Source organism: Dermochelys coriacea, chromosome 2 (assembly GCF_009764565.3).
Source record: "Dermochelys coriacea isolate rDerCor1 chromosome 2, rDerCor1.pri.v4, whole genome shotgun sequence".
NCBI classification, from domain to species: Eukaryota; Metazoa; Chordata; order Testudines; family Dermochelyidae; genus Dermochelys; species Dermochelys coriacea.
In genome coordinates this window covers 215,170,591-215,186,154 of record NC_050069.1, presented here as the reverse complement: position 1 = coordinate 215,186,154, position 15,564 = coordinate 215,170,591, and the positions used below count along the sequence as shown (strand labels likewise).

The 15,564-nt window shown below is 39.0% G+C and overlaps 1 protein-coding gene across 5 annotated transcripts in view; it reads right to left on the bottom strand.

The window, feature by feature from the left end:
* The window catches only part of CRPPA (CDP-L-ribitol pyrophosphorylase A), a 170,585-nt gene that overhangs the window by 13,450 nt on the left and 141,571 nt on the right, over positions 1-15,564 (bottom strand). Inside the window, exon 10 of one of the 5 annotated variants that reach the window (XM_038392958.2) lies at positions 12,659-12,801. The exons of the other annotated variants lie outside the window; for them this stretch is intronic. Coding sequence (XP_038248886.1) covers positions 12,778-12,801 — 24 coding nt within the window. The 3' untranslated portion in view covers positions 12,659-12,777. Of the gene's footprint in view, positions 1-12,658; positions 12,802-15,564 lie in introns of those variants that run through there. 5 annotated transcript variants of the gene reach the window in all.

The following is a 15,564-nucleotide window of genomic DNA, read 5'->3' as shown; positions in this document are numbered from 1 at the left end:
GACTTCAGTGGGCACTGGGTCAGGCCGATAGGCACTCCCAAATTCACATGGGATTTCAATACAGGTCTCCCACAGAGTAGTGCATAGTAGTGTTTCCTTCTGCATGTAAGTGTGGTAGACCTTCTGTTGACTGATGGACTCTGGTAGTCTGTAAATGATTTCAATGGCTGGGATGTTATGTTTTGTGGGAGGCCAAGAATGCCTCACAGACCCACCACACATATGCATTCAGAGAAACCTGCTACTCATTCCTGGCCTCTCACTACACATAAACACCCCAGTCATCCAAATCATTTACAGACTACTACAGTACAACTGGCCCCATCAGAAGCCTGAGTTACTGTGTGGCTCATGTAAGGAAGTTCCTGATACATGGAGCTAGCAGCACGGTGAAATCTGCTTAACACTGTCCTAGGCAGTTTCCCTTTATAGGTAAAACCATGTGTAAAGGGCATCCGGGATCAGCATTACTTGATGACTGTAGCTCTCCCTACTAGACAGACAGAGAGAGCCAGCGGAACATAGGATGGAGAAAGTGGGAAGAAGTGGGGACAGAGAGAGATTACCAGAGAAAGAAGAAAATGTAGATGCAACAGAAGCATTCTAACATTGTTTTACTCAGACAGTATTTTGAAAAAAGGTGAACAAAACTTACATTTTGGTACCCTCTATATAATAAAACATTTCCCCCCATTCCTGCTAAGTAATCTAAGGGGATATCAAGGGGAGAGTTATTTTATTTTTAAAAATCCTGGGACTGAGAGAGAGAAATATTCCTACTTCCTACTTATTTTCTAGTGGCCAGGATGATATTCGCAAAAAGAAAAGGAGTACCCGTGGCACCTTAGAGACTAACAAATTTATTAGAGCATAAGCTTTCGTGAGCTACAGCTCACTTCATCTAATGCATCCGATGAAGTGAGCTGTAGCTCACGAAAGCTTATGCTCTAATAAATTTGTTAGTCTCTAAGGTGCCACGGGTACTCCTTTTCTTTTTGCGAATACAGACTAACACGGCTGCTACTCTGAAACCTGTCAGGATGATATTGACTCCCACTCCCACACTATTTAAAATCAATTGGGAATCTTTTCTATGTAACCAAACTAGCCAGTATGTTCTCTAATATATGATTTAATTTCATATTCACCATCTTTCAGCTTGTTCTAAACAATTATTTCTGCTACTGAGTGAGATCACAAAGATATTATTGTGGTAGTCAAATACACCCTATAGTAACAACAGACTAATATACAAGGAGTGAACAGACATATATGAACTTCACACTTCTTAAGCAGGTACTGTTCCTAGATTCTACAAGAGAAGGGACCATTGTGATCATCTAGTCTGACCTCTTGTACAACACAAGCCATAGAACATCCCCAAAAGAATTCCTGGAGCAGATCTTTTAGGAAAAAAAATCCAATCATAATTTAAAAATTGTCAGTAAGGGAGAATCCATCACTACCTTTGGTAAATTGTTCCAGTGGTTAATTACTCTCACCATAAAAAAACTGAGACTTATTTTCAGTCTGAATTTGTTTACTTTCAACTTTCAGCCATCAGGTCATACTATACCTTTCTCTGCTAGACTGAAGAGCCCATTATTAAATATTTGTTCCCATGTAGGTAATATAGACTGAAATCAAGTCACCCCTTAACCTTCTCTTTGTTAAGCTAAACAGATTGAGCTCCTTCAGTCTATCACTATAAGGTGTGTTTTCTAGTAGTTTAATGATTCTCATGGCTTTTCTCTGAACCCGCTCCAATTTATCAACACCCTTCTTGAATTGTGGGCACCAAAACTGAACACAGTATTCCAGCAGCAGTCACAACAGTTCCCAATAGAGAAGTAAAACAATCTCTCTAGTCCTATTCAAGATTCCCGTTTATGTATCCCAGAAACCATTAGCTCTTTTGGCCACAACTCACCCTGGAAGCTCATGTTTAGCTGATTATCCACCACAACCCCCAAATCTTTTTTCATTTACATTTAGGCATATTAAAATGCATATTCATTTTTGCGCAGTATACCAAGCAATCCAGATCGCCCTAAATCAGTGACCTGTCCTTTTCATTATTTTCTACTTCCCCAATTTTTGAATCATCTGCACACAAAAAATCAGTGATGGGTTTATATTTTCTTCCAGGTCATTGATAAAAATGTTAAATAGAGTAGGGCCAAGAACCAATCCTTGCAGGACCCCACTGAAAAGAACCAATCCTTGCAGGACCCCATCATCACCTCACTAGATGATGATTCCCCATTTACAGTTACATATGAGACTATCAATTAAACGAGTTTTTAATCCATGTTAACTTTATATCAGTCTAGATTTTTCATCGGAATGTTGTGTAGTATCTAGTCAAATGCATTATAGATGTCTAAGTATATTACATCAACACTATTACCTTGTAATAATAATCAATCTCTTGTTCTTATATCTACGGTAGAAGGATCCTTATAAAGACTTGTCATTAGGAAATGCTATACAAATAGGAATATTTAATTTTTAGACCAATTTGTAAGAAAACCATAACTTGCATAATGTGTGCAAAATGCCAAAATATGAAACAGTAGTCTTCTAATATAAATGGACCAGAATTGTACTTGGGAGTCAGGGTCTTAATGCAGGAGAGTACCTAAATAAAGGAGTTCAGACTAGATGATCACAATGGTCCCTTCTGGCCTTATAATCTATGAATGAAAAGGCATTTTTAGTTTATGGTGATTATAACAGAAACAAATTATATTAATTGTAGCAATTTAAAATACATGAGTTTGATTTTTCACTTTTATTTTCATACATATACTGAAAATGTGGGTTGTTCTGTCACCAGTTTCAAGAAAATTTGACCATAATGGAGTGCAAAGAACTAGAATCAAGTTGCTAAAACAAAAAAGTACAGACCATGAAATGCTTTAGTTATTGTGGATGATAAACTCTGGCATATAAAGGTATAAGCTCTGTTTTATACTGAAAAATGATGAACTTTTGTTTTGTGATCTTCATATTATCAGCAGTAAGCAGGAAAGCTGAGCAACATTTAATTACTATTATTATTATTGTATCAAAATGGAAAGGTCTTTGCTGAGAGGGAGCAATGCATTAGAATCTCTTGTGGGGCACTGAAAAACAGTGCAGAGGAAATGTTAGCATTTTTTCCATTCCCTCAGCCTAATGCAAACTTCTTTGGTTTCCTGAATGTACTGATTTCATAAAGAATAATCTAAATGTTAAAACAGAATTCCTTCCCCTCCAAAAATAGAAAGGAAAAGAAGGCTACAAACTTATATACATTTTAATTTACTTATTTCTGATTAGTTGTTAGAATCTGCATTAAATACAACTCCTATCGGCTGTAAGTAATTTGAAATACTAGCATAAGGTTGCAATAATTACTTAATTAATTAGAAACATTCCCCTTGATTATAGGTAATTTGTTTAAGATGGTTTACAGGAAATGCTTTAACAAAACAAAATGAAAAAATCTCCTCTGGGGAGAATAATAAACTGAACACAAGAGACTCTGAGGGGTAAACCACACGTGAATGCATTCTCTGGGCTATTGTTTATGTTGCCCTTTGCTGTTTTGCTCAATCGTTTTTGGGCAACAATGCCAATTTAGTAGATTAGAGGCCAGATTCCAATCTCAGTTATACCAGAGTTGCCATCAGCAGAGCTACTCTGGTATTACACCGAGAATGGGTCTGACCCAAGTTCTCAATTACACGCACATGCTTGCTGCACATTACACTATGTGCTCTAATTTCTTGTGGTGTGATTGCTCTCTCATGATGTCAAGACCAAGCTTTGGAGCAGCCCAAGATTTACTGTGTGCTTGTGTGCAGAAAACAATGAGACGTGGGCAGTTGCCGCACACAATATATTCTACACTGCAGCTGGGAGTAAGCCTTCCAGCCCGGGGGGACAGACTTGTGCCAGTGGTGCTTGAGCTAGCGAGCTAAAAATAGAAGTAGATGTTACTGTTCGGGCTATCAAGCCCACCTGACCTCTGAGTCTGAGCTTAGGTGGCTAGCCTGAATCTCTGCTGGAGCTGAAATGTCTACACTATTCCTTTTATCCCGGCTGCAGTGTAGAGATACCACAGAAGCTCACTGTTAAGGGTTTGGTGCTGCAAGATGCCCTACACAGATAGCTTCAATGGGAGTTGACTTCCCTGAGTACAGTTCTCTGCACTTTGCATCATCAGGCCCGAATGTAAAAAGGGACAGCCCGGTGAACAAGTCATAAAACTTTAATTGCATTTTGAAGTCAATGGAGCTACTTTGACTTACTCCAGCCGAATTGCAGCTTAATATTTAAAATTAAACATCTAGCCAAGTAACTTTCATCTTATCATTCACATCCCACTTTAATGATAATATAAAAGTATGAAGCACCATATATTTATTTTAAATTTTGAAAAAGTATGAAAAAATAAGCTCCAGTTACCAGTATTTACTATAAGATATAATATCTGATTATTGCCATGTTCGTAGGCTCCCATACCATCACGTTAGCTGGCAAACAAAGGAAGAGAGAGGAATTAAAAAGGCATATAGCATATTTGGTTTAGGTTAGTGTTTCTGTGGCACCTCACTGTCATACAGCCGTTCCCTCCCATCCTACCAACAGGAACAGTCAAGGACATTCAGTATTATGGCTCCATCTACTGGAAAGCAAGTAAGCAAGACAATAAAGGCAAAGTCAAGAGCTGTATGTAGGGTGGCCTACTTTCCAACAGAATGAGAAAACTTCCAGAGTGATGAAGAAGTTAATGAGTTGAGAAATGGGATAAAGAGATGTAAAGATGTAAGGTGGTACCTCTCCACAAGAGGAAAGGGGATGTTGAATGGAAGAAGGGAGAACTACAATGAAAGAAATTAACAGTAAGTAATCTTCCTGTCCATGTCCCTCTTATACCAATAGGATGCTAATTTTAAAATTTATTAATATTATGGTAGTGCTGAGAGGCTCTGATTGTGCTTAGGGCCCCATTGTGGTAGACATTGTACAAACAGCTGTAGACATAATCCCTGCCCCAAAGAGCTTACAACCCAAGATGTGCATTGAATGTAGATAGCGGGAAGGGGCCAGCCTTTACTGTGAGAGTTGAACTCTGTGACCAGAGGAGGCATCCACCAATGTAGATAGATCCAAATGATAGAAACTGTGGGTGGGAATGACTACACTGCAGCCTTACACACTTTGGAAGGCCCAGGGAGCTATGACCTCTTTGGCAGAATGACATTTGACCATCTGTGAATGCAGGCCCTTATTTCTCATAGGTAAGTAAGATGCAATCCTTTACTCATCTGGTATTCCTCAAAACAGACTGACTGCATAATGTTTCTGAGCTCTTGTGAACAAGAAAGAACTTCAATACATGTTTATCCTCTAGAAAGGGAATAGAGAATAACAGGTTTGTTGATGAATTCTGGCAGGAGAGGGAAGTCCACATTTTCAGGAAAGAACTGAAGATTCAGGCATGTGTATACAACAAAGTTCATTTCTCTCACCCATCTGGTGATGTCACAGAAACTAAAAAAGGTTTTAAAGACAGTGGTTTGAGGGGACCTCTCTGAGGGATTTGAAGAATAAACCTGTGAGCACTTGCAAAATGAGAAACAGGTCTCATTGAGGAATCACTGGATGATGTCAGACTCTCAAACAAAATAAATGAACGAGATCTCTGGGATCTCTGCTCCCAGTATGACTCCTTGTAAGTTACCTTATTGTGATTGTTACGTAACACTCCTGGATCCTTTTCTGTGTTCCAAGCTAAAGTATTTGAGGCTGGCAGAGTACGTTTCCATATGGTACCGTATCTCTGACTTGAACATCACATGGATGTTATGCAAACAAATATACGATATCCATGGAATAGTAGCTGCTTGCAAATTAAATAGCATTTAATAGCATTAAATAGCATTTCCAACATCCTTAAATTTAAAAGGTCAAATATCCTTTTTTGAGAATAATAAATTTTATTATCCTTAAGGGGAAAGATATCCTTATTTTTACATTCAAGTTCTCTTCTAGACTGTGTTAGTTCAGTCAGATAAATATGGATGTCACTGATGTTCTCTTAAATAAAATCTATAGTTTGTCAAGATGGGTAATTCATGTCTTTCTGCTAGCTAATATCAATCATCAATCCAAAACCTTTAATACAATAGTCTGTTCCTATACAAACACCCACACTCAAACTAAAATTAACGTCAAAAGATAAAACACTTGTAAAATAACCAGGACTTTTCTAAAAAGCTAAAGCTATTTGAAATAACAAATTAAAGGAAAAGGTAATGAAGAACCAATTATAAAAATTAAAGGAACAACAAACTAATTTTGCATTAACGGTTTAAGGATGAATTAACTGCACTCAATAATTAGAGTATTTTAATGAAAATGAAAACAGATGAGTAATTGATGACCTATGAAGGCATCCACAACTCTTTGTTAACATTAGTACTCAATACTAACCTACACCTTCAGATATGTTATACGTTAAGCTGGATAATAAAAGCAGCAAAAATGCCTACCCCTGAGAAGTTTCCATGCTGCATAGTCTTTAACTACTATTTAATTGTTACCACAGTCTCCTTTCAAAATATCTTCAAAACCCCAGTCACTTTCCTATGGATACTTGCAGTTTTATACGTCCCCAAAGACCAAAACTTTCCTGTAATAGGAATTCAAATAAGGAAATGATTCTTAGAAAAATCAAAATACATTTCCCATTATTATGATTAAAACAAGTTCTATTATAAGAGTGAAATTCACTCAAGCACTGAGTGCTTCACAGCATTTAGCATTTGGTTTGATCCAAAGTCATTTGAAATCAATGGGAACCAAAGACTTCCACTGATTTGAATGAGTGTTGGCTCACACCCTCTGTGAGCAGCTCTACCACCTACATGAATTGTGGAAGGTCACCCCATGCTAGCCTCAAAGCTACTGGAGCTATTCTTATACAAATCCAATGGCCCTAACTCCAGCCATAAAGGAGCAGTGGCCAATATTTTAACCCAGGGGTGGGCAAACTTTTTGACCTGAGAGCCACATCTGGGTATGGAAATTGTATGGCGGGCCATGAATGTGCACGAAATTAGGGTTGGAGCGCAGGAGTGGGTGAGGGCTCTGGCTGGGGGTGTGGGCTCTGGGGTGGGACCAGAAATGAGGAGTTCAGGGTGCAGGAGGGGGCTCTGGGCTGGGGCTGAGGGTTGGAATGCAGAGGGTGGTGAGGGTTCTGGCTGGAGGTGCAGACTCTGGGCTGAGGCTGGGGAGTTCAGGGTGCAGGAGGGGTCTCTGGGCTGGGACCAAGGAGTTCAGAGTATGGGAGGGGGCTCCGGGCTGGGGCAGGGGATTGTGATATGTGGGGGGTTTGAGGGCTCTGGCTGGGGGGTGTAGGCTCTGGGGTGGGGTTGGGGATGAGGGGTGCAGGAGGGTGCTCCAGGCTGGGATCAAGGGTTCAGAGGGCAGGATGGGGATATGGGCTGGGGCAGGGGATTAGGGCACAGAAGAGGTCAGGGGTGCAGGCTCCAGGCAGTGCTTACCTCAAGCAGTTCCCAGAAGCAGCACCATGTCCCCTCTCTGGCTCCTACGCGGAGGTGCGGCCAGGTGGCTTTGCGTGCTGCCCTGTCTGCTAGCGCCGTCTTGCAGCTCCCATTGGCTGCAGTTCCTGGCCAATAGGAGCTGCGGGGGTGGCACTTCGGGCAGGGGCAGCATGCAGAGCCCCCTGGCTGCCCCTACACTGGGCAAGTCCCAGACCCCGCTCCCTGGCGGGAGCTTGAGGGCTGGATTAAATCAGCTGGCGGGCCAGATGTGGCCCACGGGCCGTAGTGTGCCCACCCCTGTTCTAACCCATAAGCTAGAAGAATTGCCAGGAAGAGGCTACGTTTTTTGCCCTACAGCCTGACTGCAGGTTGGTGGGGGTGACTTCCCCCTCAGATTCTTCTCTCCTTCCACAGAGTTTCCCACACAATGTTCAGTTACTTGGGTGTGGTGCAAGGAGTGAATTGGACTCTAAATAAACACTGCCTAACTCCCTTATGACATATTTTGGATGTTTCTTAAAAATAAAGATGAACTGAACATAAAATTGCAAATAGGCGCACAAATAATTTATAAGATTCAACCTATTTCTTGAGGTTATTTGCTGGCTATAACTGTCAAAAATGAAAGAATAAGCAAAATCCTCTATTTTCCCCATTTCCTGGCAATTTTTTACGTCATAGAAATGAGACACAATTTTTAGACCTGTGGAAAAAGCTTAAGTTGTACCCTTTAATACAAACTGTCTTACAATTACAGATGTGTGAATGACCTATTTTTCAGTTCAGTGGCAATTCTGAAAAATGAAATGGTCTGACCTGTATCAAAAAAATCTGAAAAATGTCAGCAAATCAAAAAAGTCGACAAATTTAGTTTGAAGTCAAATGGAATATTTCATTCAATCTACAATGAACTGCTTTGATTTGTTGCCAGGCACTTTTTAACATAAAAGCAAAGGAAATGATGAGCTAGACTCACACAAAGGGAGGAGGAGGAAGTAGTGGTGAATAATGAGCCAGAGAAAGCAAGTAAGAGTGACTCTATAGCCAGGTGATTAGGGCACTCCCTGGGAGGTGAGAAGATCCAAGTTCATGTCCCTGATCCACAAACTATTTTTTATACGCAGTGGAACATATTCAGCAGGAGAGATTGAGAAAGACTCACAACACAATTTCCTGCAGCCTAGTGGCTAGGGCACTCTCCTGCACTTGGAGAGATCCCTGTTCAAATCCCTACTCCACACTAGGCAGAGCAGGGAATAAACTTGGGTCTCCCACATCACAGGTGAATGCCCTAACCTCTGGATCAACAGTTGAAAGACAGGCAATGGGACCACCTCTTTTTCCTCCTGTAGATATCCTAAATATTCCCTGCCTCCCCCTCAAAAAAAAAAACACCAAAAAAAACCCCCAAACAATTTGGCCTAAACTATTCAGCAAATTAATGTCAAATTTGCAAATAGATTCTCATTGACTGAAACTGAATTTTTCGGCAAATAAACTATTTGTCTGAGAAATTTCACACAGTTGTAGTTGGGCATTTCAGGGTGATAACATTGCTGGCTTTTGGGTTGATTTTCACAGCAACAGAAGTTGCCACTTATTTATTTAGGTGTCTTACTCTGGAATTAGGTGATGGTCAAGGATGAATATTCTTGTGCTAACGTTTAAAGGGCTGGTTTTTTTACCTCTTCTTTGATATTTATTCTCACTCATCTTTTTTCAAGTTTAGGTTTAAGCTTCTACTTTCACAATTACTCTTAAATGCAACATCTTTTGACAGTCTAATGACTCTACATTATCCACCCTCTCAGCCTATATTGATAATGAAAATTTATAGTTTGTCTTTATGATTTTCAGCCAGGCCTCAAAAACCAAAAAGCATTCTGTGGGCAAAAAGAGCAATCTGGAGTACAACTTCATTTCCACAAACTCCCTTCCTGACTCAAAACTCTCCTTTATCTACAGTAAATTTCACTCTCCTATGTCCATAATCTTGACCTCATTTTACACCCTCAACTCTCCTCCTAGTTCTGTAAATCTGCTGCCTATCCAATAATTATTACTATGTCTATAATATTGCTATGTACATGCCACGGCCTTCACTTTAGCACTTCCAATTATCCTCAGTCATACTGTCAAGCTGTCTAGGCTGGCTCACGACTGTGAGTGTCAACCTCAGGGCAGAAACAGGGCACAAACCTCAAACTGGTTGTGAGTTCTATACTTTGATTTCACCAACCAAGTAACAAGTCTTGAAGAACTCTTCAAGCACCATCACAACCTTAATATGGAGTCACGACAGTTCCCTTGGGAATGCCACTCTATCTTGCCACCCAGGCAAGCCTGCCTTTGGGATAAATGGTGCCTTACATCACAAATCACAACAATATTCAGGTTACTCCCAGTCTCAAAATACCAGTCATTTACCCCAAGTCAATTGTACCTCAAATCTCAAAACAAAGACAATGCTTGTAGCTAGTCCTAACTAACTAAATATTTATTAACTAGGAAAAAGAAATTAGAGTTAAAGCAGGTAAAAATACACACCCAAATGAGTTTACAGCCCTAGGTTCCAAAAGATAAAAGTGGCTGCTATAACATACAAGCGCTCTCTCTCTCTCTCTCTCTCTCTATATGTATGTCCTTTAGGGCTAACCCAAACAAAGTAGCCTAGGGATCCCTTGCTTATGCTTAGAAATATTGTCCTCTATGAATTCCAAGCAACATAGTGATAACAATTTTCTTCTGGAAAGGCATTTTTATTCCCTTCCCCCAGAGTTCAAACTGTGATGGGACAAGGGCTTCTGCATGTACCCTCTTCCTGAGCATGGGAGAAGCAATCAACAAAGTTTTTTGTCCACAGATGTTCTACAATGGCTTGCCTGATGTCTGTAGGCCTTTTATTGAGCAGGAGATGACACCTCTTGCAGTGAACTAGTATTTCATACTGGGTAATGCTTTTCTCCTGAATGTGGAGATTTCTAGTTTCATATTTTCTAGTTTCACTTTTATAGTTACAGAGCAAATATTTAAATATTACCTTATAACATATTATACAGATGTTATAAATGAGATTAACGCATGCAGCAACTTACAAGCATTTCATAATGTCTAAACTTATTCTTATAACTCTAATATCTATTTTAACAATACCAACACACAGGTGAGTTAGACTGGCATTTCTGAGTGTTCAGTGAAGTCTAGGGGCCTTGGCATGAGCTGGCAACTGGTCTCCCAGAATGACACATATCTTCTCCTCCTACCTTGACTACTGATGTCCCCTTTTCTATGGTCTTCTCAAGATTTACCCTTTAGCGTGTGTACAATGCTACTGAATGCCTTCTCATATATACATAGAAGTGGGACCACATCAGACCCCTCATCAAACAATTCATTGTTGCAGTTCTCCATTCCCTTCAAGATCCAATTCCAAAACACCCACCACCTTTTATTTTAAGCTCACAGTGGACTAGTTCCCACCTACAGGTGCGCTTTGTAAACACATACATTTGCTCTCTCTGCTCCCCTCCCCGCCCATCTATCAATAGTTTCCACGTGGCTTTTTCTTCAACACAGTCTGGTTCTGCCTTGACTCTCCATCTCAGTTCAAACCTCAGCTGAAAAAGTAGCTTTTCTTTCTTTCCTAAGCCTCACTTCTCTCTTATTGTGTTATTTATTACTGTAATGTCATTACTGAACTCCGCAAATCACTTTTTTCATACAAAGTATATGCATGACATTCCACAAATTAAAATTCTACTGTAAAAATATTTGCTTTCTTCCACTTTCTGAAGGTTTTGGAAGTTTTCCGAGACTGAGTTCTCACCCTTTCCCAACCTCCTTAACAATCGACTAGCAATATTCTTCCCAGAGGACCACATCTGGTGTCTCCCTCAGAACTGGGGACTTTTAATTCTTGTTTTCCTTCAAAAAAGCAGAACCACAAATTTTCCAGATTCAGATTTGTTTTAAATAAGTAGAATCATGCCCTTTAAATAGCAAGTGAAGTAATTCTTACTGGCTGTGCTGATCGGTATATCACCAAGTATACTAGCTAATCTGACTGTGACAGATTAAAGATCAAAGTGGCAATCTTTTTAATTACTTATTTTATAAATACAAATAAATACAAAATCGTAATATCAAAAAACTGTTCAAACAACTTTGGATTTCTATGCTGCTGAAATGCACAAACATACATTTTATTCTGGGGTTATTTTATGACCAGTCCCACAATTCTATGGAGGAAATTCAAACATGAATCATTTTATTTAACCACAATTAAAAATAAAAAGTGGTTCCACCAGCTTGATAAGAGGTCTGTTTACATTCATGTATCATAAACTTCAGTGAGGAACAATTTAAATAAAACTGTAATTGTCCTTAAAATAAAGACAAATTAAAAATGTTTTCAGACACCAAAACACAGACAAAAGAAAAAGAAAATGTCACTTTTTAATTGCACAGAGACATTTACCAAAGCAAATGTAGCTTCAGGCAAATTCTTCTTTTCTTAAGCATTGTTAGTTTAATAAAATACATGCCATCTCATTGGAACTCTCTTTGGAAGCTCAGTATTTTAAACAGTTTTTATAAGAAGCTTTGTTTTTACAGCTATTATTATCATGGGGTAAGTGGAAGTGGAAGCCAACTATAGTTGTGCAACCCATATTCTGCAGTCTGCAAACACTCGGCACTCCAGAACCAAGTCAATCAAAAGAAACAATCCCTTAATATGGATTTACTTGATAATAGTTCTGAGGGAGCCGTCACAGACAACTGCATAAATGATCTACAATTTTGAAAGTCCTGGTATAGGCATGTAATACACAATGTTGCTCACTGAGGCTATTAACATCTACTGTGTCAATAATATACATTTTAAGTGATTAAATTCATAGTTACACAATAGATAGTATTTAAGGCATAATAAGTAATGACAGGCAGTGTATTTCAAGGCAATTATAACTTGCCTCAGGTAGCATTATAAGGCATGAGACTAATACCTACTGAGTTTAACCACCCAAGAAGTGCTGTGAGTCTTGAACTTGAAGTATCTGCATTGTATTACCATTATAAAATACAAAACAAACATGAAAATAGGTCCATGTATTTAATGGGCATCATGTATTTGGGAATAACATAATTAATAGTCAGTCTCAGAGCACTCATTTTATACAGAGCTGTGAAACTATTTTATAATGACAGTTGCAGTCTATCAGATCAGTTCCTGTTTCTTAACCTATTGGAGAAAGAAAAACACAATTCAGACAGAAACAAATGTAAAAGATATTAAGGTTTCTTAACCAATATTATGAATTACAGGTATTGTGAGATTCCTCCAGTATATGATACATGCTGCAATACCTATGCTTTCATTGGCCGTTTAAGAGTGATATGTTAACCTTCACTCTGAATTTTCTGATGTGTGTGTTAACTTTATGCTTGTGACGTTGTTTCCAATAGGCTTTTGTGTGTGTACATGTGTTCTGAGCAACTAAAAATTAAAAACTTGAAATCAGGATTGTAAAGAGGTCAAATTAATACATTAAAATAGTGTTAATTCATGTCAAAAGGCTCACATATCATGTGAGTTCATATCAAAAGGGTCAAAATTCATGACCTCTGTATGTACACATCCGTAAGAATAATCCTTAAATTCCTTGCATTTAGGAGAGGATTAATATGCAAACTGTGTGCAGAACTTCATGCTTTATAGTTACAGTATATGAAACATTATTTGTGAGACTAAGTCTATTCTGGATTTGGTTCTTCCTTTTACCCAAAAAGTAGATAATTATCACAGCCTGTTTTCTTCATTAGGTAAAATAAATTTAAATTAAAACAATGTCACTTAAAACTGTCTGAGGTCACAGAAATGAAGTTTGTAATTTTGAACCCAGAGTGTAAAAACTTACAGATTGCAAAAGCCTTGCAACGCCCCAGTAAACCATGTTGTGACAAATCAGTTTCCCCATGAAAAGCCACAAACATTTCTTACTTCAGTGCTAGCCTATCATGAAAAAATATTTCCATGCTTTTTAAAAACTTGGCTATAAAAATAACAATCAGTTTATCTCTAAGGCATGAGAGTGTCATTTGTCAAATGTATGCACTTATCATTTTATTGTGACCTTTAAAAACACTCTTTACAATGTTTAGAACTCATATCTTCAGTTGCCTGGTAAAACAATCTATATGCCAGCTCCAAACATGGATTATCAAAGGCACATGTAAGCAAGTGCCTGTCCAAAATGTGATTTGTTCACCATTTTTCTAAATTCTTTACTCTGCTCACTCACTGCTTCTCCAAAATGAGGGTATTCTCTTTTGCTTGTCTTAACTCCTATGCCATTCTGGGTTGTGAGATCAGATGTTAAGTAGAGGCCAGAACAACAGAAGTTGTACCAGTTTGCACCAGTGAGGTGTAGAAACCAGTTTATGGAGCTAAATTATCCATAGGTTCTGTGTGGCACATTCAAATGTGAGAAATTTGGCAGGCTTGCGATTAAACAGTTTTCTTTCATATGTTATCTATCCTGACAGAAGTTGAAAGTTATAATGGAAAATTATTGCCTCACAGGATATATATCACTATTATCTGACAGTAAAAGACAACTACTGACTGCGAGGGATATGTGTGCATATGCGTGCAACTACTTTATAATTTGTATATAGGGTACTTTTCAATACTAAGTGTATTTGCACACAACAAAAATTATTTCAGAAGGATTCATTTGTTCCTGAAGTGTATTCTGTACCTGTAATCCTAATTGCTCATTTACTAGCAAGCAACTGTAGTGTTATAGACAGAGAATTATGATTTTTGGTGGATATAAAAAGAAATGTATTGACACTTAAGGAACAAAGATCCTGCACAAATCCTTTGGAACAAAAAACTTGAGATGAGAACTACATGACATATACTATACACAGAACTGTTTCTAAATAAAATGTTTTTCCAAGTTTTCCATAAAGCATCAGCAACTCACAGGGACATGCCAGCCATGTTAAATTTTTAATCACACATCGCGAGTCTGGACCTGAATGGATCTAAATAGCTCAAAGTCAGGAAGAAGGGAAAGAGAGAAGCAGCTGAGAACCTACAACTAGTCATGATTCCTGGATTTTTTTGCCTCAGATCAGGTTAGAACAACCTGGGGGCTGCTCTAATTTGCATAATCTAATTTGCACAATCCCCTATTGACTACATAACAGATAGGAATAACCACAGTACAGAACTTTCAATCTACTCATCGTCCTTGCCTCCTAAGCCAGGAGGATTTGGGGAAGAAGGCTCAGGAGCCGTCTCTGCTGGTGCCATGCCCACTCGGGAGTCCCCCACACCACAGGAAGCCAAACAGGGAGCAAATGGATGGTTTCTGCTCCCTTTGCACCACCTGAGCTACACAGATGGAGCAAATGGTGCAGGAAATTTGCCCCAGAATACTGACCCTTTGGACCTTATTGAAATAATGTTTGGCACTCAGAGCAAAGGTGTCTAATCTTTCCAATTTATGCTATATACAGAGCCATGGCTTAAGTGAATGGCCAAGAGGTAGGGAGAGAAGAAAGAATGGAGAGTAACCAGAGACTGAGGGCACGTCTTCACTGGCAACATTAAAGCACTGCTGCAGCAGCGCTTTAATGTGGCTTGTGTAGTCATAGCAGAGCACTGGGAGAGAAAAACCACCTCCATGAGGGAAGTACCTACCAGCGCTGGGAGCTGTGCACTGTCTACACTGGCACGTTACAACGCTGAAACTTGCAGCCCTCAGGGAAGTATTTTTTCAAACCCCTGAGTGAGAAATTTTCAGCACTGTAAAGTGCTGATGTAGACAAGCCCTTAGTTCTCCTACTGTTGACTGTCCGGCTAGCTGTTTCAGCTTTGTTTCCTCTATTTTTCTTTTAAGTTGCAGGTCTGTGTTTGTCCCTGTAATAATGGTTGTAATTATGGTAACTACTTTTAATTGAGGAGGATTTGATTGTAGTAACACTGTGAAAA